Source organism: Strigops habroptila, chromosome Z (genome assembly GCF_004027225.2).
Source record: "Strigops habroptila isolate Jane chromosome Z, bStrHab1.2.pri, whole genome shotgun sequence".
NCBI lineage: Eukaryota > Metazoa > Chordata > Aves > Psittaciformes > Psittacidae > Strigops > Strigops habroptila.
Window position 1 is genome coordinate 6407589 of NC_044302.2, and position 27424 is coordinate 6435012.

General features: G+C 39.5%; 2 protein-coding genes across 2 annotated transcripts in view; both read left to right on the forward strand.

Annotated features, from left to right (window-relative positions):
• Window positions 1-6591, forward strand: part of PKD1L2 (polycystin 1 like 2) — a 41204-nt gene extending 34613 nt beyond the window's left edge. Inside the window, exons 39-44 of the mRNA XM_030512507.1 lie at window positions 219-346; window positions 708-868; window positions 2434-2644; window positions 3945-4046; window positions 5184-5315; window positions 6221-6591. Coding sequence (XP_030368367.1) covers window positions 219-346; window positions 708-868; window positions 2434-2644; window positions 3945-4046; window positions 5184-5315; window positions 6221-6346 — 860 coding nt within the window. The 3' untranslated portion in view covers window positions 6347-6591. The remainder of the gene's footprint in view (window positions 1-218; window positions 347-707; window positions 869-2433; window positions 2645-3944; window positions 4047-5183; window positions 5316-6220) is intronic.
• A 132-nt stretch (window positions 6592-6723) lies between these two features.
• GCSH (glycine cleavage system protein H) lies at window positions 6724-13977 on the forward strand. The gene is made up of 5 exons (XM_030512672.1): window positions 6724-6891; window positions 10327-10406; window positions 11555-11618; window positions 13144-13275; window positions 13846-13977. The coding sequence occupies exons 1-5, from the start codon at window positions 6759-6761 to the stop codon at window positions 13941-13943; spliced, it is 507 nt and encodes a 168-aa protein (XP_030368532.1). The 5' UTR covers window positions 6724-6758; the 3' UTR covers window positions 13944-13977.
• The last annotated feature ends 13447 nt before the right edge of the window (window positions 13978-27424 follow it).

Consider the following 27424-nt stretch of genomic DNA (forward strand, 5'->3'; position numbering starts at 1 on the left):
TAAAGCTATCGACTGAAATTCTTATTTGAGGAAAATTCCAAAGAACACTTATAAGGCCACTCATATAATCAAGTCTGAATCTTAGTTTGGTGGTTGGATTCAGACTCACATTGATGTGAATGTGAGAGCGGAAGTCTTACCGATGAACTGAGTTGTTTGAATGAAAACAGAAAGATGTAATTAACAGAGCACCAAGGTGAACATTGCTTGTTTTTTAGGAGCCTTCTTCACAAGCGCAGAGCTGCAAAGTGTCCGGCTTTACCCATACACCAACAGTCTCCACATCTTTGTGGTTGCAGCAGAAGTAATTTATTTCCTCTTTATTGTGTACTACATGATCGTACAGGTGAGGCCCAACAGAAAGGTCAGATGACAGCATCATCTCATGTCTGGTTTTGATTTCACTCATAAAAACTTTAAGACTGTACTTGATGTCAGGAATGCTGCTGCTGACTTGCTTCAGTGGAAGTGAAGTCTTGACTTCAGTGGAAGGTTGAATCAGACACTGTATCTGTATTAAATAATAGGAAGGCAACACTTTATTTGGATGGAATGGTTCTTTTGGGAAAAATAGTGAAAAAATAGCGCAAAATGTAGCTTTATTGACGTGCAGTAGTCTGCTTTATTTCAGAGGGGATAGACCCGCAGAGATATCTTGTATGATATAGAGACACAAAACGGAAACAGTAAAGGTGTTCTTTTCACAGGGAAAACTGATGAAGACTCAAAGATGGAAATACTACCAGAGCAAGTGGAATCTCCTGGAGATGGCCATCATACTGATTAGTTGGAGTGCTCTGTCAGTATTTGTGAAGCGGACAATCCTTGGGACCCGAGACATCAGCTACTACCAGGAACACAAAGAGGAGTAAGTACTAATGCTATCTAGTACAACCTTTGTTGGTGCTACTTAATGCAGAAACAAGTCTATTTTTCCTCTTCCCGGACAGCAGCTTGTGTGTGCCAGATAATGCTACCCCATATGGCTGTATTCATGAAGCGTGTAAGTATTTCTGGGCTTAGATGAGTGTCAGCAACAGGATTTTCTTCTGATACTGCTCTAATAAAATCCAGCAGACTTGAGCACCAAGTTCCTTAGCATAGCTGCTAGTTCCCTACCTATTTGTATCGCCCTCTTCTGATTCAACAATTGCTTAGAAGGCAGTAATGGACTATTAAATCCAGAGTGGAAAACAGTAACATCTGTTAAAAAATGGTCAACACAGGAAATAGATGACAGAATCACAGGATAATTTAGGAAGGAAACGACCTCTGGGGGTCATTGCTCCAACCCCCTTCTGTGGTGTTAGATCAGGTTGCTCAAGGCCTTGTTTGGTTGAATTTTGAGTATCTCCAAGGACAGAGGTTCCACAGCCTCCCTGGACCCCCGTTCCAGTGCTGAACCATTGTCACTGTGGGGAAAAAAACCCCCAAACATGTTTTTTTTTCATATCCAGCTGGAACCCCTCTTGCTGCAGCTTGTGGCTGTTGTCTCTTGCCCTTTCATTGTGCATCTTCTTTATAACCACTGACTAGGTAGTTGGAGACTGCAGACTGCAATTGGAGGCCTTAGCTTTTTTACCTCCAGGCTGAACAAGCCCAGCTCCCACATCCTTCTCTCGTGTGTCCTGCACCCTGACTCTCAACCATGTCAGTGGCACTTCACTGGACCCAGTGTCCTCTTTGCACTGGGGAGCCCAAAACTGGGCTCAATATTCCATATGCAGCCTCACAAGTACTGAATGTAAGAACAAACACTTCCTTTAACTGCTGCATTCTTGCCAATGATCATATGGGTATAGGTCATGTCCTGTATTAGCATACAGCCTTTATAAAAGCTTTTTGTGGTCACCTCTGTTGTAAACAAAACTGTAAGAAAAATGTGCTACCTTTATAAAGGTCAAATAAGTATTACCAAGCTTTTTTTCAGCTAACACTACGACTTGACTTGCCTCAGTCCCAGATCACAGTTCTGCTCTCCAATCTTTTACTTCTTACCTCATAGTACCTTCTCACACAACTGGTTGGAAATTGGCTAATCCTGTCGCAGCTGGTGCATCCTGCTAGCTGCACAGCACCATCCTCTCAACTACGCATGCACAGAACAACCATTCTTTCTAAAAGCCAGAATTTTGATAGTAAGCTTGCACTAGCTGGCTTTAAGCTGTGACTTGCTAAAAATGAGCAGTACTCGGGCTACAGCCTCAGCCCTTTCTCAGTTCTAGCTAACACTGATAAAAAACTCTGCCATGTATAACTGAGCTTTTTGTGTGCACACAGCAGGAAGTACAGATGGGAACATTGAAGCAGGAACTCAAGTTAGCTCTTCACTGGAAACCAGGACAGAGTGATTGGATTTTCCGGCATACTCATTCATGCACTTAAAGGCTTCTGTGTGCACGGTCTATTACATCTTTTCTTTTTTTCCACCAGCTGTGTAAGCTTTAACGAAACAGCAAGAGCCGATGCAGTTCTTGGCTACCTGATTGCGTTCCTAGTGCTTCTCTCCACAGTGAAACTGTGGCATCTCCTGAGGCTCAACCCTAAGCTAAACATGATCACTTCAACTCTAAGGAGGGCATGGGGTGATATCTCTGGATTCATCACTGTTATTGCCATCATGTTCCTCGCCTATTCCATTGCTGTGAGTACCGCTGTGGTTTCTGCTGTTTGCAGTCTGCATCTACGTGCTGTCAAGTTAAATTAATTACTTCTGAATGGTGAAAGCAACATAGCTTTGAAATTTAAAACTGAATAAAGCTGCCTATCTACATCTTAGATTAACAGCTTGCAGCCCAATTCTTTAGTACACAAACCAAACACTGAGATGACAAAATGGATTATCTGTGTGTAATAGGTGTGACAAAAAAGAAAGTACAGGAAAAATTGTCTGGATAAAGCTTAAACTGGGGAGAGTGCAGCAAATGCCATTTTCTGTTTGGCTAGTTTTTAAGTGGGAAATAATTATTTTTCTGCCTGTTTCAGGAATACTTATTATGCAAATAAAATTATATTCTAATTCTAACAAGATTAAAGAATTATTGGACTGCAACTGTTTATGTATATTTACTGGTCTTAGCTGAAAAGTTTTGTGTAAATGTTCTGGCAGAGTGATGGGGGAAATTCAGCACATCTCAATTGCAAAATCCCTGGAAATGTGAAAATGATCTGAGCCAAATCCAAACTGTCCTGTAAAGGGCATTCCTGTGACAAATGGGACCTGCTGCAGCCTCACACTGCCTGACTTCACATTCCTCATCTGTCCCTCCAGCACTGACACTTTAGCAACTGAATAGCTTTAGGCACCGGTATGGCCACAGGCAAAGTAAGTGATGAGATCAGTTCCACAGCAAAGCCTGTTGTCACATCATGCAAGTGACGAAGCTGTGAAAGAAAGAGGCAAAGAGTTGGAGAAATGGTGATATTGCAGCAGCCCCCATTTAAATCAGACACAGTAGGCCCGCAAATTAAGAAAACAGCATCTTGGTTACTGAGGGCAAATAAGGAGGTTGCCTATTTGGAAGGATCTGTGCACTGAAAGGCAAGTGTTTGTGACTACAATTAATTTGGTCAATTATGCAGGGATAAATCTGCTCCATGGAGGTGGGCTAAAACATGACATGTGTTGTCATGTATTTGCATATTTTTTACATATCTAGTTGCTGAGCAGATATAAGACATTCTCATATCCATGATAAAAGCTCTTACAGCTAAACACATTCAGAAAGTGTAAACGCAGTTCTTAGTTCTAGATTAGCCTTTTTCTGTGACCTTATCTGGTGTTTCCCCTGTTCATAAACAAACAAAAAAACCCCAAACCACAAAAAAAGCTTCATGGCTGTGATGACAAGCTGGGAGGGCTTTCTCTGCATACAGCAATCATTAGCTGATTTTGCAGCAAGGCCTCTGATTGTGACACAAGATATGTCTTCTTCCCTCTGCAGACAAACTTAATATTTGGCTGGAAGCTCTCTTCTTACAAAACTCTCTTTGATTCAGCAGAGACCATGGTCAGTCTTCAGCTGGGAATCTTCAACTATGAGGAGGTACCACCTCTAATTTTCAAAGTTTATCACTGTATAATTGGCATCTCAGCTATCAAATGTGCTTTGACCCAGCAAATAGAAAGACTTCAATTAGTGCTAGAAATTAATCAAATTTTGGAAGCTCCACAGCTTCCTAAACCAGACACCTTATCTCATCAAAAAAAAGACCCCAAGTGAAATATATCTCACATCCCATTTTGACCATCAGTCTCAGACTTAGAATGATCAGTCTCAGAATGAACCTTGCATTGAGAAAAGTGCTCACATTTTAACCAGATATGTTACTTACTGATTACAGAAACCTTTAAGCAATCTCCTTAGAAAGCTACAGAGATAGAAATGAACACACACCCATCAGCTTCCCAAGAAAGGCAAGGCCTTCCACAAGGGAACTTCACATTACATTTGTTTCTATTATTCTTGAACTTTTCATTAAGTTCTTTCAAACATTACAATATCCTTCGAACAGCTCTTCGTGGATTAAGCCAGTTCACAGACATCTCTGACTCTGAAGTCCTCCTTGGGAGATGTTTTTATATCACAGATACAACAGGGTATGGGTAGCTTTGAAGATCAGTAATTAGAGACAAAGTTTTTCACATGTTGTTGTGTCACTGATGTTGTTAATAATCAAAATATATTCCTAGGATACAGCTTACATGAAAATTACAGGTTTTTATTTTTACACAACCCTTAGTTTATGTCTGTGACAGTCTGACTGGGCTTCTTTGTAAAGGATACAATAAAATAAGAGCATATAGAGATTTCATCTATACTTTGAAAGCTGAGGCATGATGGAGCTGTTCTGTGCATAAACAGGTCTCCAGGCTTGTCAATGTTCTTGTGAAGTTTTCATGCCATTACAATCAAATGCAAATACTTTAAAAAACCCCAAAGACTACTCATATTCATATATCATAGATACAAAATTTTCTATCATCTTTATACTGTATCATATCAACACAGGAAAGTGACTAGAGGAGAAAATGTATATACATATGTATAATATATATAGAGCATAATTTATTAGTCACAAGGATTTTCAAAGAGACAAACTGTGTCTTAACTGCTTGTATGTATGCTTTTTTGTCTATTTTTACAATCAAAATATGATGTCTTACATTACAAATACTACAGGTCTTGGACTACAATCCAATTTTAGGCTCCTTCTTAATTGGATCCTGCATAATTTTCATGACATTTGTGGTGTTGAATCTGTTCATTTCGGTGATTCTGGTTGCTTTCAGTGAGGAGCAGAAGCACTACCAGGTATGTTCATCTATGCTCTCCCTTTGTGTTTAACAATTATTGCGCAGTGCTTACTCATGATTTAGGTGTTCCACCATCTGATGAAACCCATGTAAACTCATCCCAACTCTTAAGGAGTTACTCATTTACTTATAAAGCCCACTTCAGATTTTCCAGATTTACGCTGTCCATTCCTGTTCAGACAAATCCTTGTTCAGATTCAGCACAAGATCAGATTTGTAGCCTTCTGTTCACTTATTAAATCCAGCAAAAGTCTTACAGTTGTGCCTAGCTCCACTGAAATCAGTGCCAAAACAGACATCAAAGTCCATGAAGACTTTACAGCTCCTTTTAAACGTGTCACTGTGAGTGCCTGACTCTTTCAAGCTATTGATAGCACGGTGTGAAATCCAGCTTAGTATGCCAGCACTGTCCAGAATTCCTCTATGTTTTAAATAAAGTCAAGGGAAATGAAAACAAAGTATACGGTCAATAGAAAACAAGATATATTTAGGTTTTTTGATTTACTTTATCTAGAAATGGTGGGTGGCTCATTGTATGTATATACCATTAGCTGTATGGTAGCTGGCAAGGGAACTCCAGGCTCCTGTAACCATATTTCCACGAGCTTTGACAGAGCCCAAACTTCCACTCCCATGTTCATAGAATCATAGAACAGGAGGTTGGAAGGGACCTCAAGGATCATCTGGTCCCTCTGGGACTTTTGTCTTGATAAAAATATTGGCATGATGTTTTGCTTTGGCAGTTCCTCATTGTCATGGTGTAACTCCTCCTCTTCTGAGTGAAAGCTGGCTTATCTCACCTCAAATAGCGGTTTTCTCTTATGATATTTTCCAGCTTCAGCAGAGCCTGTATCCACTTCTGGTCTGTGCACCCGAGTAACTTATATCTCACTGTTATTTCAGGCTTCAGAAGAAGAGGAGATTGTTGATCTAATGCTAATGAAACTTTTCAGTTTCTTCGGGATTAAATGCAAGAAGGAAGAGACGCCAGCCACTAACGACCAACTGGAACAACCTGCCAACGATTAAATAATAACCACATCAAAAAACCACTTTGTGGGTGGAAGATTTACTTTTTAACTACCAGCTGCAGTGGCTTAACTTAGGTTACCGTAGCTTCTAACTAAAACGCTGTAGTGTTCAACCAATGAACCATAGCCTACATGTTATTTAGGAGCATTAGCTAAGAAACAGCGCTAAACCTAACACAAAGCGTCGTGTGTGCGCTTAGTGTAGACTTGTATTTAATAAACACTGAGCGTTTGTTGCACTGTTTGGGCTAAAACCACTCGGTTTCCACAAAGTAACCGCCAAGGGAAAATGGCGACCCCCGGGGGCAGCTTCCCTGAGGGGACCCGTAACGGCGGCCGCTAATGGCCGCCCCTGACGCGCCCCCGTGAGGCGGGAGCTCGGCGCGGCACCGCCCCTCGCCGCGGTGAAGATGGCGTGGCGAGCGCTGCGGCGGGTCGGGCCGTGCCTGGCGCCGCGCTGCCCGCGCCTCTCGCCTCCACCGCCGCTGCTGCTGCGGGTGCCCGCGGCCCGGAGGCTGGCCACCAGCTCGCTGGTGCTGTCCGGTGAGTGGCGGGGAGCACTCGTCCCCGCTCGGTCAGGGCTGCCGGGAGGGAAGGGCGGGCTGCGGCTGCAGCCGGGCCGGCCTTGCGGGGAGCGGTGCCGCAGCCGCTGGGGGCTGAGGGGAGCGCCCCGCTCGGTGCGGGGAGCAGCCGCGGAGGTCGCCTCTCCGCCTGCCCCGCCATGGCGAGCAGAAGTGCTCCCTGTGCGGTGTGCTTGCGGGGAGCGGCGTGCTGCCGCCTCCCCCGGGCTGGGGCCGGACGTCTCCGCCCCGGGTACCCGTGTGGGGACCGGGAGGGCGCCTCAAGATGGCTGAAGCCCGGCGAGGGCTCGTAGGCGCAGGGGGCAATGAGAGCGCGGTTTCACCTGCCCCTGGTGCTGACACCCTCCCGCTGCCTCCTCCCGTGAGGAGCGGGTTCGCCTCCGTTAGTTGGCTGGAAACTTCTCCCCTCCATGCTGCAGCTTTATAGCCAAGTGGCCCTGTCCCATTGCAACCCCAGCCGGGGGCTGTGCAGAGCGGGGCGAGCATGGAGAGCACGAACTTGACAAAGGGGTCTTGTCCCAGGATCCTTGTCCCAGGAGCATCATCAGCAGGACCAGAAAGGGGCGCAGCCGGGAGGAGGAGGCAGGCCGGCAGCAGTTAGGGTGGGTGGGCTGACACAAAACCTGAGCCAGGGTTTTAGGGCTTTGGGCCTGTTTGGGCTAAAGAAGTTTGGCTCTGCCTCAGCAGCTCCTGTGCAGCACAGCTAACAGCAGGGGTAAGGCAAGAGATGGACCTGCAGGTCGGTGCTTGATGTGATTTGGCACTTAATGTAGTTAATTCTGAAGGTATCTCCTGCTGTCAAAGCTCCCCTTGAATGAAAGTCTGAAAAATACCACTTAGTACCTCAGCAAGCAAATCTTGAAAAGGTAGGAGAGGAGAATATGCTATAAAAGTAATGATTGCTGCTAAGAAGAGGTTATAGATGTCTTTCCATATAGCTTTTTTACCTCTCTTTTTAACTGTCTTACGCACCAAGTGAGAGAAATTACATTTCTTTGCAAATTGAGTCAAAATCTAAGCTTTTTTCATTATTCTAATAGTTTAATGTACCCATTGTTTTTCTGTAGCTATAAGTTGAAGCAATAACATAAACTATGCTTTTATTTTAGGCAGAGAGGAAAAATGTTGTATGCCTCTTTGTGGAGGTGTGAGTTTTCCTTCACTCTTCAGGTATATATTTATGAAATACTTAATAGAGGCAGGCTAAGTTAAATGAGGGTCTGAATTCAGAATGTGCTAGTTAAGCTGATACCAAGGTCCTGTTGAAATGAATGAAGCTAGAGTAAATTTCGCTGCTCTCCTGGAAAAGAATGCTCACAGAAGAGACTTGGTGTGCTTTGACAGTTCGTATTTGTTTAATTTGATTTATTTAGTGAGCTGATCACATAAGATGAAAGGTCAGATTTTGAGATTACTTATTAACTCTTTAATTTGACTTTTACTTGCAGTGGTTTTGTTGCATGCTTAGAGTTTTTCAATTCTAACTGTTTTCTTTGTCCTACAAGAAACTTCAGTGCTCTTCCAACTGTTGAGAACATTTAACTGCTCTGTTCTGAACTGATCGTGGAAGTCTTCTGGTTTTCTTTTTATGATTTCTTTTAACCTTGACTTATAAACTAATCTTATGCTATATTATTATCCTACATAAAAAAAGACAGTGGTTGGCTTCTTTGTGACAGGTAGTGTCACAGATGTTCAGCTTGGGTTTGAGATTGCGTCATTCTCCATTCTTACGGTTCATTACTCGTTTCCAAAGAAATTCCTGTGGGTTTAATGTCTTGACCTAAAATGATTTAAGGCTTTTGATTTCTCCTGTTCATCAGAACGTGTCCTGAGGGATTTTTTGTAGGTAGAAATAATGCTACCTGAAACTCTCTGGGGTTTTGAAGTGAGGGTTCACTGAAAAATACTTCGTATTTGCATTTTACTCTAATTTTTTTGTGTACTTTACTTACAAAAACATGTATTGCTCTACTGAGGTCTGTAAAACTTGGACCATCTTCAAAGACAAACCATTTTATCTGAGACTTGCTTCTCTTAAACGTGTTCAAACATAAATGAGAAGATCATTAGAACTGAAACAACTTAAAACATGACTGACTTGGAAAGATTGTAGCAGGTCTACAGTGAGAACTTCTGTTTTCCTTCATGTTTAGAAAATACAGAAGGATTTGCAGAAGTGTAGTTTCTCCAGCCAGTATAAAGAGTCCAGCCTAGAGGAAAAGCCTGAGGGGAGAATTTGGAACGCTGGAAAAGGTCCAGCTGTGCTACTCTGGTGCTCATCACATGGGGAGCTCTGTTCCAGAAGTTCTCTTCTCCAGCTTCTAGCACATCCCTTGCCCGATTGGATAGGTGTTACAAGTGAAAATTAAAAATAAGTTAGTGAAAAGTAGAAATAAGTTAGTAAAAAGGGGGGAGGTATCCATATGGAAACCATGGAACTGAGAAAGCAGACAAAGCAGGCTGAAAATGCTCTGAGTAAGAAAAGTTCCAGGTGAAATGTCAGTGAGAAGAATTATGCCTATTTCAGTCACTTCTTTTGAAGTTTCTCCATATGACTTTATAGGAAGAATTTCTAATAATAAAAGCTGGTACAAGCTGCCCTCAATGTTATAGATCTAAAATATATGTAGAATTGCAAGATTGCTGTGAAAAGACTTAACAGGATCTTAATTATCTTAATTATGCTTATTTTAAAACTATACAGAGTAACTGTGTTCTTCTCACAGTAACGATAGTAACAATGAGCAGATTCTCTTAAGTAACAGTTGTCTGTATGAACAGCTTTATTAATTTGCCCTGTATCAATTTGCCTTAATTTTACACAGACCTGTGACAACATTAAACGGGGAGAAATAGACTCTATAGGAAATGTCAGGGGAGGGAAGGGAATCAGCCCCTTTTGCTAGCTAGGCTGCAACTTTTTTACTTCATGGCTCTATAAGTACTTTGAATTAGATGCTGTAATGCTGACAGTTTCTAACGAGTCATTAACCCTGGCCTTCCCTGGAATAATAAAGTGGTTGTCAGAAACAAACATTAAATATGCTTGAAAAGCCACGATGCTATTACAGAAATGAGTACACATATGCTTCAGACTTAGACTTTTGTTTGAAGTAGAACTACTCCTTTTGCTCCTGTGTTTTATCAGTCTCTAGATGATTGCACATCATAGAATACTCGCAGCAGAACAACTAGTGAGCTTCTGCTGTATCACTAAGCACGTCATGAGCAGAACAAAATGCTTTTGTAAATTTTATGTCCTGTTTTCCAAGAAAAACTAACAAAACTGACCTCACTAAAAAAACAACCACAGTTTGACCTTGCAAATATGTTACTGTATTTAAGTGAGCAACGTGTCACTTATTTCTGAAATACCAAGTCTGTTTCATTTTAGCCCGCAAATTCACAGACAAGCATGAATGGATATCTGTTGAAAATGGCATTGGAACAGTAGGAATCAGCAATTTTGCACAGGTATCGATCCCTCTCCCTTTACCCAAGTCTGCAATATTTATTTATGCATACCTGCTCTTGTCCTTCATCTTTGGACAGGTTTTTTTACTGTTTTTTACTGTTCTAACTGCATATGCTCTCCACTGGGCATGATTTTTGGACTTGGATATACATATTTTTTGTGAAGTGAATGCTGCTTCAGCATCCTGATAAATTCCGAATCATTTCAGATCGATCCCATGGAGAGCAGAACTTGATGAGAAATTCAGTGCTTCAGCAGAATACAAAACCTGCTCTATTACTTGAGTTCTTACAGGCCTGAGAAGTTTGTCGCTATGTAGAGAATATTGTGCACTTTTTAGGTCAGATTTCCCTTGAACATGAATACAGTGCAATCCCTCTGGCTAAAGAACAATTGTGAATAGTAGTACGACATGGCATGTATTTATCACTCTAGGATAGGAATTCCTTTGGATTGTTTTGTACTCGTGCAAGCACTTGCTTTGGAATGGTCACAGGCAAATTCAGAGTAAGATTCACTGTGTATGAAACTGCAGAAAATCTTATGTGAGAGGCTATCACTAAGTGGAATTAATGCTCGTCCTAATTAATGTTAGGACAAGCAGCCATTTCCCATGATGTCTAAGATCCCTAGACCTTTGTGAGATAGGGTACGTTTGTCAGCGAAAAGAGAGGAGCCTGTTCTGGCTGAGCTGATTCTTATGGTGTTAAGGCTCCTCATTCAGTCGGTCAGGACAAACTGCCCAGCTGTCCGTGTCTCTGAAGAGGAAAAGTTGCATTTTCGTTCAAACTGGACTGGAAGTAACAAAAAGGGAATTCCCTCCAATTATAGGGAACGTTGTCCTTTAAAACAGTTGTTACTCTAGCTGATGTGAAGATCAGCTGATGTATATATGCCTTGTAACTCAGCCTGCTGGTTATTAACACTGTAATAGATGAACAATAATTGGGCATATGGGGCATGATAACAAACCTTTATTTTCCAAGTTACATGTTTAAAAAGTGGAAAAATATGTAGTCCTAAAAGAATGAGAAGTAAATTTAGAGGCAGAGATTACTTATATACAGATCGTAGAGTTACTGTATCAGATCTCTCCTATGTATAGTTTCTTTAATGTATGCTTTGGTGCTTTTGTTTTTCTTTTAAGGAAGCATTAGGAGATGTTGTTTACTGTAGTCTTCCAGAAGTTGGGACAAAATTGAGTAAACACGGTAAGTTTTGGCTCGGATTTCTAATGAATTATTCTATTCATCCCACTCTCCCTTTGCAGAGATTAATTTTATGAAGTAATCTTTATGTTCATTAATACCATTGCAAATCGTCTGGATGCAAAACACATTCAGATTATTTCTACAAGAGAGCTTTATTTCAAACTCTCACTGTCAGACCATATGTGGTAGCAGAAAATACCTGCTTATTAAACTGTGAAGAAATGATTTTAAAAATATTTGAGGTTTTTTGGTAATACTTTTACCTATGCTCTGTTTTTAAAATATTTATGCTTTAATTTGGACTTGCTAATGTTCAGGATGGCTTATTTGTAATTTCTTTCTAAATTCAGTTAGGCGTTCCATGAGTTGCACAATATGAAGCATCTAATTGATATCAAGCTCTAATTTTTCCATGAACATACAGACTCGGTAATTTTGGGGTATCAACTGTAATCATAGGTTTTTGCACATTAGCCATGTACAAATTGTTACATTTTTAATCATTCAGTTGTGTAATTTTCCATGTTAAAGAAGGGTGGCCATTAACAGGTAGAAAATAAAAGCCTATTCCTGTATTTACAGAGAGCTCTTACTAGTACATGAAGAAAAGGTTGTCATTAGCTTTAGAGGTTGCAGAAAAAGAAAGCAGAGTTTCCGTGGTAAAGTAGCAGGCCTCTCTTTTGCCATCCTACTTGTGGAACAGGTTCATATGGAACTGTTTTGGCCAAATCTAGTACATCGCATTGAATGGTGAATGTTAGACAAAAGGTCTTTCAGTTTAGGGTTTTAATTAACCAACTTGTAGTTTTATCTGAAGGAATTTCATTTCCATTTAGTTCTTTTCTACCCATTCTGGCTTTAGTCTAATTCCAAGCTTTCCCAGAACATGCTGTTCTCTGATGCCTCTTGCTGGTGCCTATCTACTCTTGTGACAGCTCCGTGTTCCTCCAGCCTCTGTCTTGTTTGCTTGTGGCTTGGAGATACTCAGGACTAACATTGCTCCAGGCACCATTTCCATAACTGCCTACAAAACAGGAAAAAGGGAAGAGCAGCTGGGTGATTCCAGTGTGGTGTTTCTGAATACTAATGCGTGTTTTCTGAGTGCAAATGCAGCACTTGATAGCGTTTCTGCACAAAAACTGGCACTCCTCAAATAGTGGCTGTGCCTAATTTGTAACCAAATTATATATAAAAAGGTTTGAATTGTAATTAAAAGGCTTATTTATGTCTCTTGTCCCGAGAGCTGGATGTGGTTCCTTCTAACCTGATATCATACCAAACGCTGCAGGGCTTTAGCCAAAGGATCAGACTAAATGTAAGAAATTTCTATCCCTTCTGGAGCAGCCAGCTAGCTACTAGCATAAACCTCAAATTTAATACTGCTGATTGTTGTCATAAAGTTGATGACTTCAATCTCTGACAGTTTTCCTTGCTCAAGATCAAGACACTTCTTCGATGGCTAGGTCATCACCAGAGCGTCTGACTGAAAAAACTAAAGTGCTTTGTATTTTCCTCTGTGTTCCAGATGAGTTTGGAGCTTTGGAAAGTGTGAAAGCTGCTAGCGAACTCTACTCTCCCCTCACAGGAGAAGTGACTGCAATTAATGATGCCCTTGCAGATAATCCAGGGCTCGTCAATAAATCCTGTTATCAAGATGGTAAGATGTCATTTTTATCTTTGGATAATGAATACCACCTGGGTTCTTGCTAGCACAAATGGCTCTACCAATTCCTAGTTCTTTCAGTTTAATGGTGTGAAGGTTTAAATGGAATATATTGAATACAGTTCAAGCCCAATAGAATTTAACATGAAAGTATTATTGTAGTCTGGTCTTTGCTGACACCTGTTTTACATCCTTTTCTTTTCAGACATAGACTGTGGTTGCATTTAAATCTATTTCCCTTCATCACATTTCTTTTTTGCTCTTGTAGCAGCTCATGATACCGAGAGGTCAGACTCTCTTTCTAGACAGTGTCTCCTTGATGCTGCTGTCAGACAGTACTAAATTAGGCAGCTGGTCTGGCTCAGGAGCCCATTTCCTATGACATGTTGTTGTTAATTTTATAAAAAAAAGTATTAAAACATTGTTTTGCCTGCACAAGAAATGCTGTTGATTGTACCAGTGCTAGAGGGCTTGTAGCCTACTGGGGGCACTTTTCTAACGCAGAGACATGAATGTATCTTTCTTGTAGGATGTTAGCAACTGTTTTTCATTTCCTAACTTCAGGTTGGCTTATCAAGATGACTGTGGAAAACCCTGCTGAACTTGATGAACTGATGAATGAAGATGCCTATGAGAAATACATAAAATCCATTGAGGACTGAGCTGGAATAATGAAATAAATCCATATAAAATATTTCAATGTAGTTTGTCATCAATCAGTGAAGTAAAGAACATCCAGTTTTGACAGCCTGAAAAATCCCACTTACGATCATGTATACAGTGCCATAAATAATTACAGTGATAAAAATGTTTAACATCTGTATACCTGCAGATGTTAAATTCTGTCTGATTTATGTAACTTCAGGATGTTTTCTATAATATATTGGGAAACAAAATTTATTTGCTAACATATATACTTTCCAAGAATTATTTGCTAAAATATGTACTTTCCAAGAATGATTTGACAATCAAGTTTATTAACAACAGCCTTAATATGGTAATAAGTAGGCACATGCCTGTTCTCATAACCCGGACTAGAGCTTTCGTTGAAATACTTTTCTAATGCTCCCAAGATACTGAAAAGTGGTGTCTCCCTAACCTCCTAATATTTTTCCTAATTATAGTTGCAGAGATGATACCAAAAAAGAAGAAGCCATATCAGCTACCTCTTTGCATGACTTTTACTTTTTTACAGAATTTATTAATCCTTTGTTTTCCCTTTTCACTTTACTATGTAATCAAATAGTTCTGCCTCAGAGGCAGAAGGTGAGGTCCTTGTCTTCTGATTTATATGGTTCCTTAGCACACAAAACTCATGTGATGATAGTTTATCAAGGTTCTAGAGTGGATTGTTCAGGCTGTATCTTTTTTGTCTAGTAAATAGTAAACACTACCTATGTTACAAGCAATTAAGGAATTCTACATTTTTTTCCTAGCAGCTGGTGATTTCAGAAGGGTAGATACTTGTGAAAATTGTGTGATCAGCCATAGTTTGACATCAAATGTACCCACGTGTCTGTCAGATCCAGCAGGCACACTGCTGTAAGGACATCACGGGCATGAAACTAAAACTTCCACTTGGCAAACCATTAAACTGAAGCAGCTGACCCCATTAGACTTAATGAATCCACAAATGTGCACCCGAAGTTGATGTGACATCTAAGGCTCAGGTTGAGTTGTAGAGACTTGCACTTTAGGGAAACGTATAGCAGAGTTTTGGTCTAAAACTTTTGTTCCACAATTTTAAAGTAATGATTAGAAGCAAAGCACAAAACGGGAATGAAAGCCAAATATCTGTAAGTTGATCTAAGAGGAAGCAGGGGAATGCTTAATCCATATAAGATGACAAAGGCAAAGTTCACATTCCTTTGGAAGTTCCTTTCAAAAGCACAGCCATTCCGAAGGGCAGAAATACACTGCAGGTTATACAGAAACCTTTCTAATATGTAAAAAAGCAGGGCTGTATTATGATCTGAGGGGATGTCAAAGTAATCGGTGTTTTTTTGACATCTAAGGGGCTAACTTTTCCTACTCAAGTCACAGATAAAAGCCCTGCCAAGAGATGCTCCACTGTGTATTTAAGACAAAACTATCTCCTCCATAGGAGTTAAACTGCAAAATACCTTAAAGGAGAGAGCGGGTTTAGCTGTGCCACAGGAGTCCTGGCTTGGCATGTTGGATAAGCAAAAGGCCCCAGTAAACCTGGTGTAAATGCTTTAAAAACTGCCCGTACTTATCCATTATTCACAGCATCATGCACTAGTTATTGTGACAGGCTGAGAGAGCTGGGAGCTTGATCCTGGCCCCTTTCCAGGCTCCCTGTGTCAGCTTGGATCTTCGACCTCCCTGTGCACTTTCCAAAGGGAAAGGGAAAGTTTGTTTCTAATTAGGCTGAATGCAGACAGATGGAGGTAGGAATGCATGAAAATGTTTCTGTTTGATAGTGTTTCTTCCACGTTACTGTTCCCAACTTTACCAGAGGAATAGGCCCTTCAGTCCTTGCCGTGTAATGTATGAGCCTTGTGATCTCCTTTTCAAGGTTAGTCCCGACCATTCTAATACATTTTAATACATCTTTTTCCCCTTAAAGTGTTTGTATTCTTTCCTTTTGATGAATGAAATATGGAATAGTGATTTCTGTAATCCCCTGAGGAACCTGGGGAATAGTAAAACTTGCAAATGGGATCTCTTCTTCAAGCTTTGCCCTCATCTGTGTATTAGCAGTGTTTATGAGAATCGTGGTCAGCCATAGTTTGACATATAATGTCTGTCAGACCCAGCAGGCACACTGCTGTGAGGACATCGCGGGCATGAAACTAAAACTTCCGCTTGGCAAACCATTAAACTGAAGCAGCTGACCCCATTAGGCTTAATAGTTAATGAATCCACAAACGTGCACCCGAAGTTGATGTGACTTTGAAGGGTCGGGTTGAGTTACACCCTAGTATGGCTAAATGACAACTTTGCAGAGAAACCAGCTGAAACAGAAAACTTTCCTTCCTGGTGCACAGTTGGAGAATGGACATTCTTTTGCTTAAAAAGGAGGACCAGGAGCCTCTCTATCCCTACTCCTTTTAGGGTTTTTAAATGACCTTAAAGAGATTTATTAAATTTCCCAATTCTTTTTAAAATGGGAACAGTAATATTTAGGTGCTTTTCTTGTGTGGTTTATGCCAAGAGCTCAGGTGTTCTGCAGTTATTCCGGCTGAAGGATGTCTATTGGAGCAAATATTTGTATCTCTTTCTACAATTCCACCAACTACCTGAATTATGCTGCCAGAAGAACGTCTTGTTCCTTATGTGATGTATGCTATCCAGAGCTCCTGGCTGTCAGATTATCCCATAGCCTCTCCACACTCAGCAGCAGCAGGAATCCTCGGGTAGCCACCGTCCACTGGATGGAGCCAGAGTCTGCAAGAGCATGAATGCAGACCTTGCCAGCGTGAATCCGTGATGAATTCCTTTCCTCAGAGTGAAAAGATGGAGTGAATGTGCATCAGCTTTGGTCTGTGGCACAATTTGAAATGCTTTTGTATAAATCATAAGGGAGAAGATCAAAGTTGTTCACCAGTGTGTGCTCCTACAGAAAATGAATAAAGGAGATGAGTTTTCACAAAATAACCTTTTATCTGTGACCTCTTAAGTCTTGATCGTGAGCTTAAGAACTTAACACTCACAATTACTGGATGCTAAACGTTACAGACTCAGTAGAGAGGTTGGTTTTATGGGAAATAGTGTTTTACTTACTTTTCCCACAACCAATAATTATGTCTCTGTTTCTCCTAGGGGTTAATTATATCATCACCTTTCTTCGTGCCAACACTTCCTTTCTGTTCCACAATTACCAACCTCTTTATCTCTCAACACATCTAACTGAATAATATAAGCTAAACTTGGAACTACTTTTTTCCATCTATATTTGGTTTTCTACAAGTTTTATCAACATCAGTCCTGGAAAGATTGCATACCTAAAATTCGGTCTGGTTTTCAATCAGTGAAGTGCTGCCTCTTCCTGTGCATCTTGAGCTGTCATGTATATAAATACAAATCCTGTAATTGTTACTTCTCACCAGAGGGGAAGGAATCAATGGTATAAAACTAGAGCAGCAGAAGTACATAAATAATAACACTTGGTGATGTTTTGATGACCATAAAATAAGGGCAATGTCAACTTCACTCATTAAATTAGCAGTAAGACAATTACCTAAGCAGCTCTGTTGACTGGGTTAGAAGTGCAGCAGATCTCAGTTTGTACTGCTCCCCTTCACTGACGTCTCCAGACAGTTGATGTCCAATGGATAAGGATCCTCTTTCCTTTTTCTTCACACTGATATATTAGGAATTTACAGTCTTCCTGTAGTAATGGCTCTCACCACAGAGTTCTAATACTCCAGACACGTAATGGATATAACATCTATCTTTACATCAGCCTAGTCATGTGAATAAAAAAACTGCATCAACAAATCAATCCAGAATGATCCTCAGCTCCTCAACGGAGCATGCGAGGATTTTCTGCTGTGATGTCGGGAGACATCACCCAGGGAGAGGCAAAGAAGTTGCACCCCCTGCACTGCGTGTGTTGGAGAAGAGAAAGAAACGCTAACAACAGTGTGTGATTACAACAACACGAGTCCACCAGTGGGTGGAAGCTCCCGGTTGTCAAACGGTGACGTGCTGATGAATTCCAAGTTATTGCATAATTAATTCCTCCACACGGTGGCACTCGGAACGTTGAAGATGGGAACAGGGGAGGGAACGGCGCGTTTCTGGTTCACTGCTCGGTCGCTGGCAAATGACAGCTCAGCTTCGGTGGCAGATAGCTCCCTAGGTCAGCTTCAAGAGCGGAACCAATATTAAGCACATCTTGCTTCATTGAAAATGCCCGCTCCTCACAGCACTACATGTAACAAGGGAATTAACTTGAACCTCATTTTACTGTACCTATCGCCTTAGCATCTCTCTCCTCCCTTAGGCTGCTCTTGCATCTTCTTGCAGCATGTCTAAAATCTGGCCTGGTGGGGAAGGGGTGTGCATGGCAGGCTAAAATGTTCCCAAGTTCCAAATATGATGCCAGCCATTAAGTCAGTAGAAGCCTTTCAATAATAGAGCAGAGACTGACTGCGAGCATTGGGGAAAACCAGTTTTCCACCAAAGACAGAGGGGAAACTGCTCTAACATTAATGAAGCTGCATCAAGCATAGGGAGACACAAAAACCATCTACATGACAGAGTGCCATTTCTGCAGACAAATTTATTTTAGTGTGGTGAAATGGAACTGGACTGATTGAATACTGAACAACCCTGGGCAAGCCATTTCCAGGGAATATGACCTCATGGCTTTAAAACAGTATTAAAAGACTCCTGAGCAATGTCCATCAGTGTAAATTATCAGCGTGGTATGCAGCAGATGGCACAGACAGGCTTTGAGAGTACCCTCAATGTAACTTTCTCCACTTTCCCCACACTACTTGAGACAGAGTCTTAGAGGAACAGTCCTTGGCAGGAGAATTTAGCCTGCGGTATCTGGATTGGTTAGAGTTTGCCTCACGATATTGATATCCCTCTCTTCCTGAAAAAGCATAATTGAGACACTTGATCTATTTTAATGCAGTACAAGCATCCTACATCCTCTGCTATTAGGCTGTTTTATTTGTCATTTGTTTATAGTGTTGAATTATTTATGCTATTGAATGTATTTTTCTAAAGAGATGTATTTTAATGGAGGTACTTATACTTTTCTCCATTAAAATCAATCCACAGGATAGGATGAGTCTGCACTTCTGAGGACTCAAGAGCACTTCTGGTTTTCAGCCACCACACCTCTCCCTTCTTCACTGCTTAAGTATTCTTGGCCATTCCTGTCTGTCCTGACAACCCCCACTTGTGCCACAACTGGTAAGGCAAAGCCAGTGATAAAGCTGTGTAGCATCACTGTTGCATGGCTCTTCTCTTTCCGCAATGTATCATTCTCGTCTACAACTGAAGCATGTTTTTGCCTACTTCCCGTATCTATCCCGTATTTAATGAGAAACCGAAGGACATCATGGTTCTTTAATGCACGCTTCTGCTTTGATGTGGTCTAAAGTATTATTTCCAATTGGGAATCTAACACAGTCTTGCAAAGGGCTACTCTTCAAAGGAAGCACAGAAACCCCTATTTCCCTTTCTACCTGCCCCTGTATAGATGGAGAGATGCAAGGAAGAAGAGGCCATCATCCTGAGGCCAAACAAAAGGTTGGGGACCATGGCTCCAGACCACGACAACAGCTCGAGCTCTCAGGATGAGGCTGCATGAGAACCTGAGCTGCCCATGGCAGGGGGATTGGAACTAGATAATCTTAAGGTTCCAACCCAAACCATTCTGTGATTCTATGATCTCGCAGCTCCCTGCTGCTGAAAGACCAGGCTCTTGCTCTCTCTCCCTCCTCTTCGCCCTCTCCCTTGTCTCTGTACTGACCCTCCTCACTCCTGCTGCCTCTGCCCGTCACAGGGGCTCCCCATATGAGCTGGCCACGGCATTTGGTCATGGCCCTGTACCTCAGCCAATTCAACTCATCAGTCAGACCAAAAAGTGTTGGTAGAAAGCACCCAGAGAGGGACATTAAGAAATAGGGACTATTATTATCATTGTCAGTAGCACTACTATATGAATACTTCATACGTTTTAACACTCGTTATTAGTAAGGCTCTATCTACTGTAATTCTGATTAGTAGTCAAACAAATTACTGTACCAATATTTTGCCCCATGTACAAGTAAAAAAATAAATAAAAATTAACCCAAGATTAAAAAACAATTTAAAACTATTCCTGATTTTTTTTCTTTTCATTTTTGAGCACCATGACTTCATTATAACCTTCACCCAGAACTGTAATCTCATGACTTCAGGATCACTCAAGCATAACAGCAGTTCTAAATTCAAAGCTTATGCTCACCAAAAAGAAAAGTGAAATTACACTTTGTTATACTAATTACTGCAGTCTAATACTTGTATAATGGCACCTTCAGAAAACAGTTCTGGATTCTGTAATTTAAGTAAGTTAAGAGTTCATTTTTACTTGAATAAAAAGATTAGATGTTAAATCAGGAAACATTCCCGCTGGGGGAAAAGAAGTAAATCTTAGGCTATATTTTAATTACTTTGCCCTTCCAAAGAAACACATGAAAATATTATTAATAATAATGAGAAAGCTAAGCAGATGTTTTCTGAAAGAGTATAGAAAAATAAGTTGTACTAATTACATGAGAACAAACATGGAACATTCTTTCTCTTTATGGCTATATGGCTTTCCTCTGTATTACAAAAAAGGCTTTAAAAGTGTTGTTAAAGAAAAGCTGGAAACTGTTCTGGCCATTGTAAGGTAAGATGCTGTCTACAGTGTACAACTGTGAAAACTAGCACATTATAACAATTCAAGAAGCAAATACTTAGCAATTAGCAGAAAAAGAGTATTTGGAAGAGTACTTACAATTCATTTAGCTAATACCTAGATAGCCTCCATTCTGCCTCACCACTGGAGGAAGACATGTGCTCCTTAAAGAAACAGCATGTGTGCAGTTCCTGCTGCACATACACGGGGCTTAGAAACCTTCAGCACTGAAAAACTTACACCATTATTTTTTTAAATATAAAAATCACAGTTCTTTCCACATATCCCACATCTTCCCTCACACCTATCCCTCCCTCCTCTGCTGTTCCTGTACATTCTAGCACCTAGCTCAGGCTTTTGGCAGCTAGACGTTGAATTGCACTTGAGAATGTTTCAACTGTTACTAGTGACCGTCATGACACAAAGCTGGGAATGAGTAAAGACACAACCAGCTCAAGTACAGCTGCCCTCTTCTGAACTACAGATTGCTAAACCATGCTTGAAAAGGTGTTAAGACAGCTATATACATCTATAAACTGTCTATAAAGACAGCTCCATGCATCTACGCTCACCGATAATCTCGTTCCATCTTCTTGAAAGATGGTTACACTTCAAAGACCGGATTACAACCATAACTCATCATACTGCACCTTCCACAGAGAACGCTCTCAATGGAGACTGCCTGAAATCAGTTGGCTGGAAAATCAGGCCCAAATATTGGGTATTTTTCCTCAGAAGTGCGGATACGTCACATGTCTTCACACACGCGCTATGGATGAATAGAACACAATTGTTTCAGACCCTCAACAGAAAAGATCTCATGGTTTGTCCGTTAAAAAAAAAAAAAAGATTTATATTCACCACCTGCTCACAGTTTGTATCATTAATCTTTAATGACAGAATCTACAGGTTTATAAATATATATTTTCATAATTGTGACAAACAGTGACTAGATGTGGATTTGGTGGAAAATCATCTGAAATACGGTAAGGCTAAGTAAATTACAAGGCATTATTATAAAACACTGATGTTGAATTTTTGGTGATATTACCTTACTTTTACAAACATTAGAAACAAACATTACTTGGTGAAATACAAACGTTGCAGAAGAAACTACGACCAAAAGTAATTTACCAGTTAAATACACGGTTAAGAAACAATTTTTATTATTTAAATAAAGGTAAATTAAAGAAACAGTAATAAAAACTGTCTTCAACAGACAGCATCTCCATTACAGAGAGAAATAGTTTGTGTAACACTGTAAGGGAGGAGTTGGTTTTCTTTAAATCATTCCAAGAACAGTAATTTTCTGTTATAGCTGTCATTTTTCCCCATTACAACATGGATTCATGTCCAGATGTAGGCAGGTTTTGCACCCAGCCAGAGCTCATTTTGTATCAACCTTAAAATGCATGAACTTCGCATCAGGGTGCCCCTCCATGAAGCCAGTTGCAGAATGTACACGGATGTTTGCTATACCAGAGCTTAAAAACTGGACTTGGAGTAATCCCAACTGATTTTAGTTTTAATACTTTTAATCAGCTTTAAAAACATATACATTAGCTCTTTAAGTTTAAAAGTATAATAAAGTTTGGCTTATTTTAAAGACACAAATACAAAAAAATCAAAACTAACAACAGGAACACAACCTATTGTCCTAAAAGTGATAAAGAGTAAAGTATAACATGTGAGACTTCATTACCCAATTTCATGAAATATTGTCTTGTTACTGTCAAAGGACTAGGATTATGATCTAGTGAAGTCAGATTGGACAAAAAAGAGCCTAACGATATAACACTATTTAAGACATACAGTTTCCATAATGACACTTTAAACAGAATATTCTACAGACAACACACCAATATATCAACTATACCAACCAAGATAATCTCCAAAAAACCAGGTGCACCATAATATTGCATAGAAAGAAGTCCCTGGCATTAATACACTTGCACTGAAGACTAGGACTTTCTCCCTGCCTTACTAAATCAAAGCACATACGTTTTATTAAAGCACATCTCACATTTGCCATTTTTCTTAGCTATATTCTTTGGAATCGCTAGTGTATGTTATTTCAAGCACAGTTTTATTCTGCATGCTGTTGTTTAATATTAAAAAACTAAGATTGAAAGGAAAATGGTGTTCCTGTCTTATCCCCTTTAAAACGTAATGTAAAATATTCTTCCTATGTCACATAAAAATAAAATCAGACCTTTCTCAACAACAAAATGCTCAAACAAAACCCAGGATAGATGAATGAAGTAGATATTCATACATGATATGTATGAAATCCAGGGAAATCCAGGGTCAAAAATCCTCTCTGTAGAATAATTTAAAAGATGTATTTATAAATTGGCTAAAGAAAGAGTCCAACCAATAGCCCGTGGTTTTATAGTTCAGTATTCACTTCGATCACGGAAGACATACATTCAAGTCCATACACTGATTTCAGAAGTACTCTGACTGCTTAACTATTTTAGGGCAATTCTCTCATATAAGATGAACCTGAGAAAACCTTCCTATTGACACAGGTATGTTTCCCTGAACATGTTTCATTTTGAGATATGTCACCATCTTCCACTTAAAAAAACCACTGATCAGCTCTACATAAGGCTAGGGTTCTTTATTTTACAGCACAACTGACTATATTTACTTCTTACCTTAAACTACTTGATTGGAAAACCTCAATTTCAGTGCTCAAGAATATTTTCACTTCAGTGAGTAATCCTTTCACGTATTCAGAACAGGTACACGTGAAGTGCATACAGGAAACAATTAATTTATCAAGGTTTGCCAAAAAGCCATGCAGTATAATTGGAAGGTAAAAGCCATTTTCTTCAGATATTCCTTACAGTGAGCACTTTTATCTCATGTTATAAACCGTGCAGACAGATTAAATCCATCCAAAAGTTTTTACGGTACGCATTATGCAGCATCAGATAAATAACAGTAAAAGCTGAAAAGTCCATGTCTCCACAAACAGAGTTCATAAAAAACTAGAACTTCTGGTTTCAGATAGAATATATATTCATAATATCTGTGTAAGAAGTTAATATATACAATAAATATATTTTGTTATATTAACTATAGTCACAGTTTTGGGTTTTTTTTTACTTCACTACATAACTGTAGAGGTGTACCAGGAAGACAGATTTCTGACTGTAATTTCTTTCACTGTAAGACAGGAAAACATTATCAAATTTTCTGGCTGCTACAGATACAGAATTTCTGGCACAGCTGAAAATTTGAAGATCACGAATTAGAATTGATTATTATATTTTTAGTACAAATTTCATTTTAATGACAAACATTATTGGACTTTTGGTGAGAGAACTAGGGAACCCATGAGATTTCTTCCTAGGAAATGTTGAAAGGCACATAAAAATTTCAATATATATTTGATATTTTGCAGAAAAGCAGGTTCTGAGTATTTCTGTAGGTTACATTAAGATACAGATTTAGCAGATGTTTGCCTGTTGGCGCTATGGAAAAACGTTTCATGTCTCTGTAAAGAGATCATGCATACGCATGAACAGACATTTGTTCATTCAAGTGATACATTTTCCCCTCACATATGCTGAAACAACAAAGAGTGTGCACTTATTCTCTTGTTTACTGAGGCACACACATCCGCATCAAAAAGTTACTTGCTAATGGTAAAAGGAGAAAAATATATTTTACCTGAAAGTATGTGCATTTATTGAAAATGAGTGAGAAAGTTTCAGTTACTGATTTTATGCTAATAAATAATAATATGCTTAGCTAGCTGAAATTCCATTTAAAGTTACTTAAATAATACTGATTCCTTTTAGGATTTCTAATAATACAGGTAGATTTCAAAAATATTGCCATGAAAGGCCTAGAATCCCATGCAAAATATCTACCAGTTTTGGTGTGAAGCAGCAAACATCAACGTATATCAGACACACAGTACAACTTGACCCACTGCATAAAGTATCTTTATAGTGCACATAAAACACCGTCGCACATCTCATAACGCTACAACTTTGCACAATTAATGACAGACACATTTTTACTTCTGCAGAGACATAAGCAATGAATAACTCACTTAAAAGTGAAGTACACGACCTAAGGATTATTGCCTTGCCTAAGCCATTCTAGTATCAGTTGGAAAGGAAGGTGGCACAGGCTCTATTCATGCATATAAAAATACAAAGAGCTAACATATTCTCCAGAAAAAGGTTGAAAATTTTCACACATTTTGCTTTGCTGTGACAGTTCATTTTGTGGAACTATATTCTTTAGAAATGTGATATTAAAAAGTCGGTTTGCTCTTGCTCCCACTAAAATTATTGATGTCCCGCCGACTTGAAAACTATCCTCTTCAGGTTTTTCTCCTCAAAGTTATCATTTATGTAAATATTATGTAATTATTATTTGGGATTTTAATTTCATCTCCACTGATCACAATGCTTCTAGCAAGCCACACGTAGATAGCATCAGGTTGAAGTCTAGAGGATTGGAAACTGTACATACATACTGCCAGTGGAGAAAACAATCAATCATGGTCATTGCAAATGAACACAATGAATAAGTTTTTGGAAATTTGAATAAGTGTCACTTGGAAATAAATTAATATAATAGAAATGAAAACATGTAATCAAAGCAGTGCAGCTTTGACACATACCTGATAAATTTCTATTAAAACACCCCAAACTTCTTCCACAGACTTCATCATAACATTCTCTAGTCAAAGATGACCAGGTTACCACCTTACCTTTACGGGCTTTAAAAAGTAGGTGTTTATAAATGCTTCCAGGAGGCCATGTCTTTTACTGGACTTGCATGTATTTCTGTGCACAGATCCCATATCTGTGATCATGTTCAAACCCATATCATTACCCACAAAATTTAGTGATGAGGACAGGCTTAACTGCTTGAGACTCCGTTTTGCAAAACATTGTTCTGGTATGCTACATCCTCAAAACTGTTAATATTCAGATCCGTGTATGACAGAGGGGGGCATAAATAAAAGAGCAGTAATCCCTGAACAGAGTTACAAAGCCATAGCCCAGTTCTGCCTACAACATTTCAACAGAGACCAACAGCAATTTCACCTAAGCTGTGATAAAAAGGAGGGTAACTCAACAACTTGCGGGTGTACTTGATGCGTGTACATCCATGTAGGTATTCCAGATTCAAAGAGTTTAAGCCACAGTTGCTGTAAAGAGATTTTTAAACGCTTACTGACCTGCAGATGCTGCAAAAATCAAACGACAATGACAACCGCCATCCACTGGAAGATAATTTTGAAGTTCTAGAATCAGAGTTACTCACTGTCGAAAATGGTCGTAGCACTGCTTGTGTTCCTAAAGCCATTAAAGCAGTAATCAGGAAATCTTGTTAAATCTTAATGTAAAATGCATAGAAACTCTTTTATTTCTCCAAGTGTTTTCATCAATTTGCATAACAGTTGTTGGTTCACTTTTTGGGTAAAAAGGCCAAGCAAAAAATGTTTTGGAAAGCTAGAACACTTACTTAACTAAAAAGATGTTTTGCTTTATTTCCACCAGATTTCAAAGTGCTTTCAAATGGAGACAAGTCTTTTTCCTTCTCTCCAGTATTAAGGCTCTTGTAAAAAAAAATAGGTTTAACTAAAAGACACTTGGCTTTCTTTATCAAATACACCACTTAATATGCTTCAATCATGAGCATTTTAAAACCCTAGTTCTGCAATTTTAGCTTTATAAATGTGTACTAGCAATATATAGGATTACTTTATTTCGCGATATATAGGATTACTTTATTTCAAGAGTGAGGCCTTAATATTCTAAACTGCGAAATAGTCAGTAGATGTTTACTGCACATTTGTTTTATATCCTGTTTCTATTAAAAAAAATGGGATTAGAAAACTGACTAGGAGTTTAAAACCAAGTTAATAATACCACAGAAAGTAGTTTTGCTATTATTTCTATTAAATCAGAAGCAGTGGCTTGGAGACATTAAATGAAAGAATCTTTTCCCATAGAGTTTCCAGACCTTTTGCCTTTCCCCTCCCCAGAACTTATTAGTTTAATTATTCTGACTGAACCAGACCATCTAGAGACAAAAGTGCTTCTCAATTCCCACCAAAGTCAAAAGGTTCTATGACAACTTGACATTACTCAAGCTGTTTGGGATATGTAACCCTTCTGAGGAACACAAAAATGCAGTTAAAAACCACATTCAATTCATAAACAACCTACAATAGATCCAACACTTTAAAGGCCTGTTCTGACAGCCCTTCATAATCAGAAGATCACATTGACATTGGTTACACCACTCTCAGAAGCTGTATTTGTAGAGGTCCCTTCTCCTGCAAACTCATGCACATGCCTAAATCCTGGAAAATGAGCACCCAGATTTGGCACCAGCACAACCTGCGTTCAGCTGAACTCCTGAAAAAGCGGGTTGAAAAAGGAAAATACTGTTTACTGCTAATGTAATGCTAATAGAAAACATATCTTTGAAGCCAGAAGTCAGCATGCTCTCTAATTTTTATTGATATATCTTTATATGGCAAGCTATGGCTTTCTTCTATTTGAATGACTAAATTTAGCCAGTTTTGTGAAATTTGTCACTAAAATTATTGTGAAATATTTGACGTATTTGTTTTTCAGAAAGCAGGCTCCTGCACTGATGTCGTGGCACAAGAAATTCAACTAAGCTGTTAACAGGAATAAAATGGAAAGTCTTGCTTGGGATGTAGACTGGAATTATGGCTTCAACTCTTGCCACCTCTGGTTCCTTCGGTGCAATTCCATACTCTTCCCA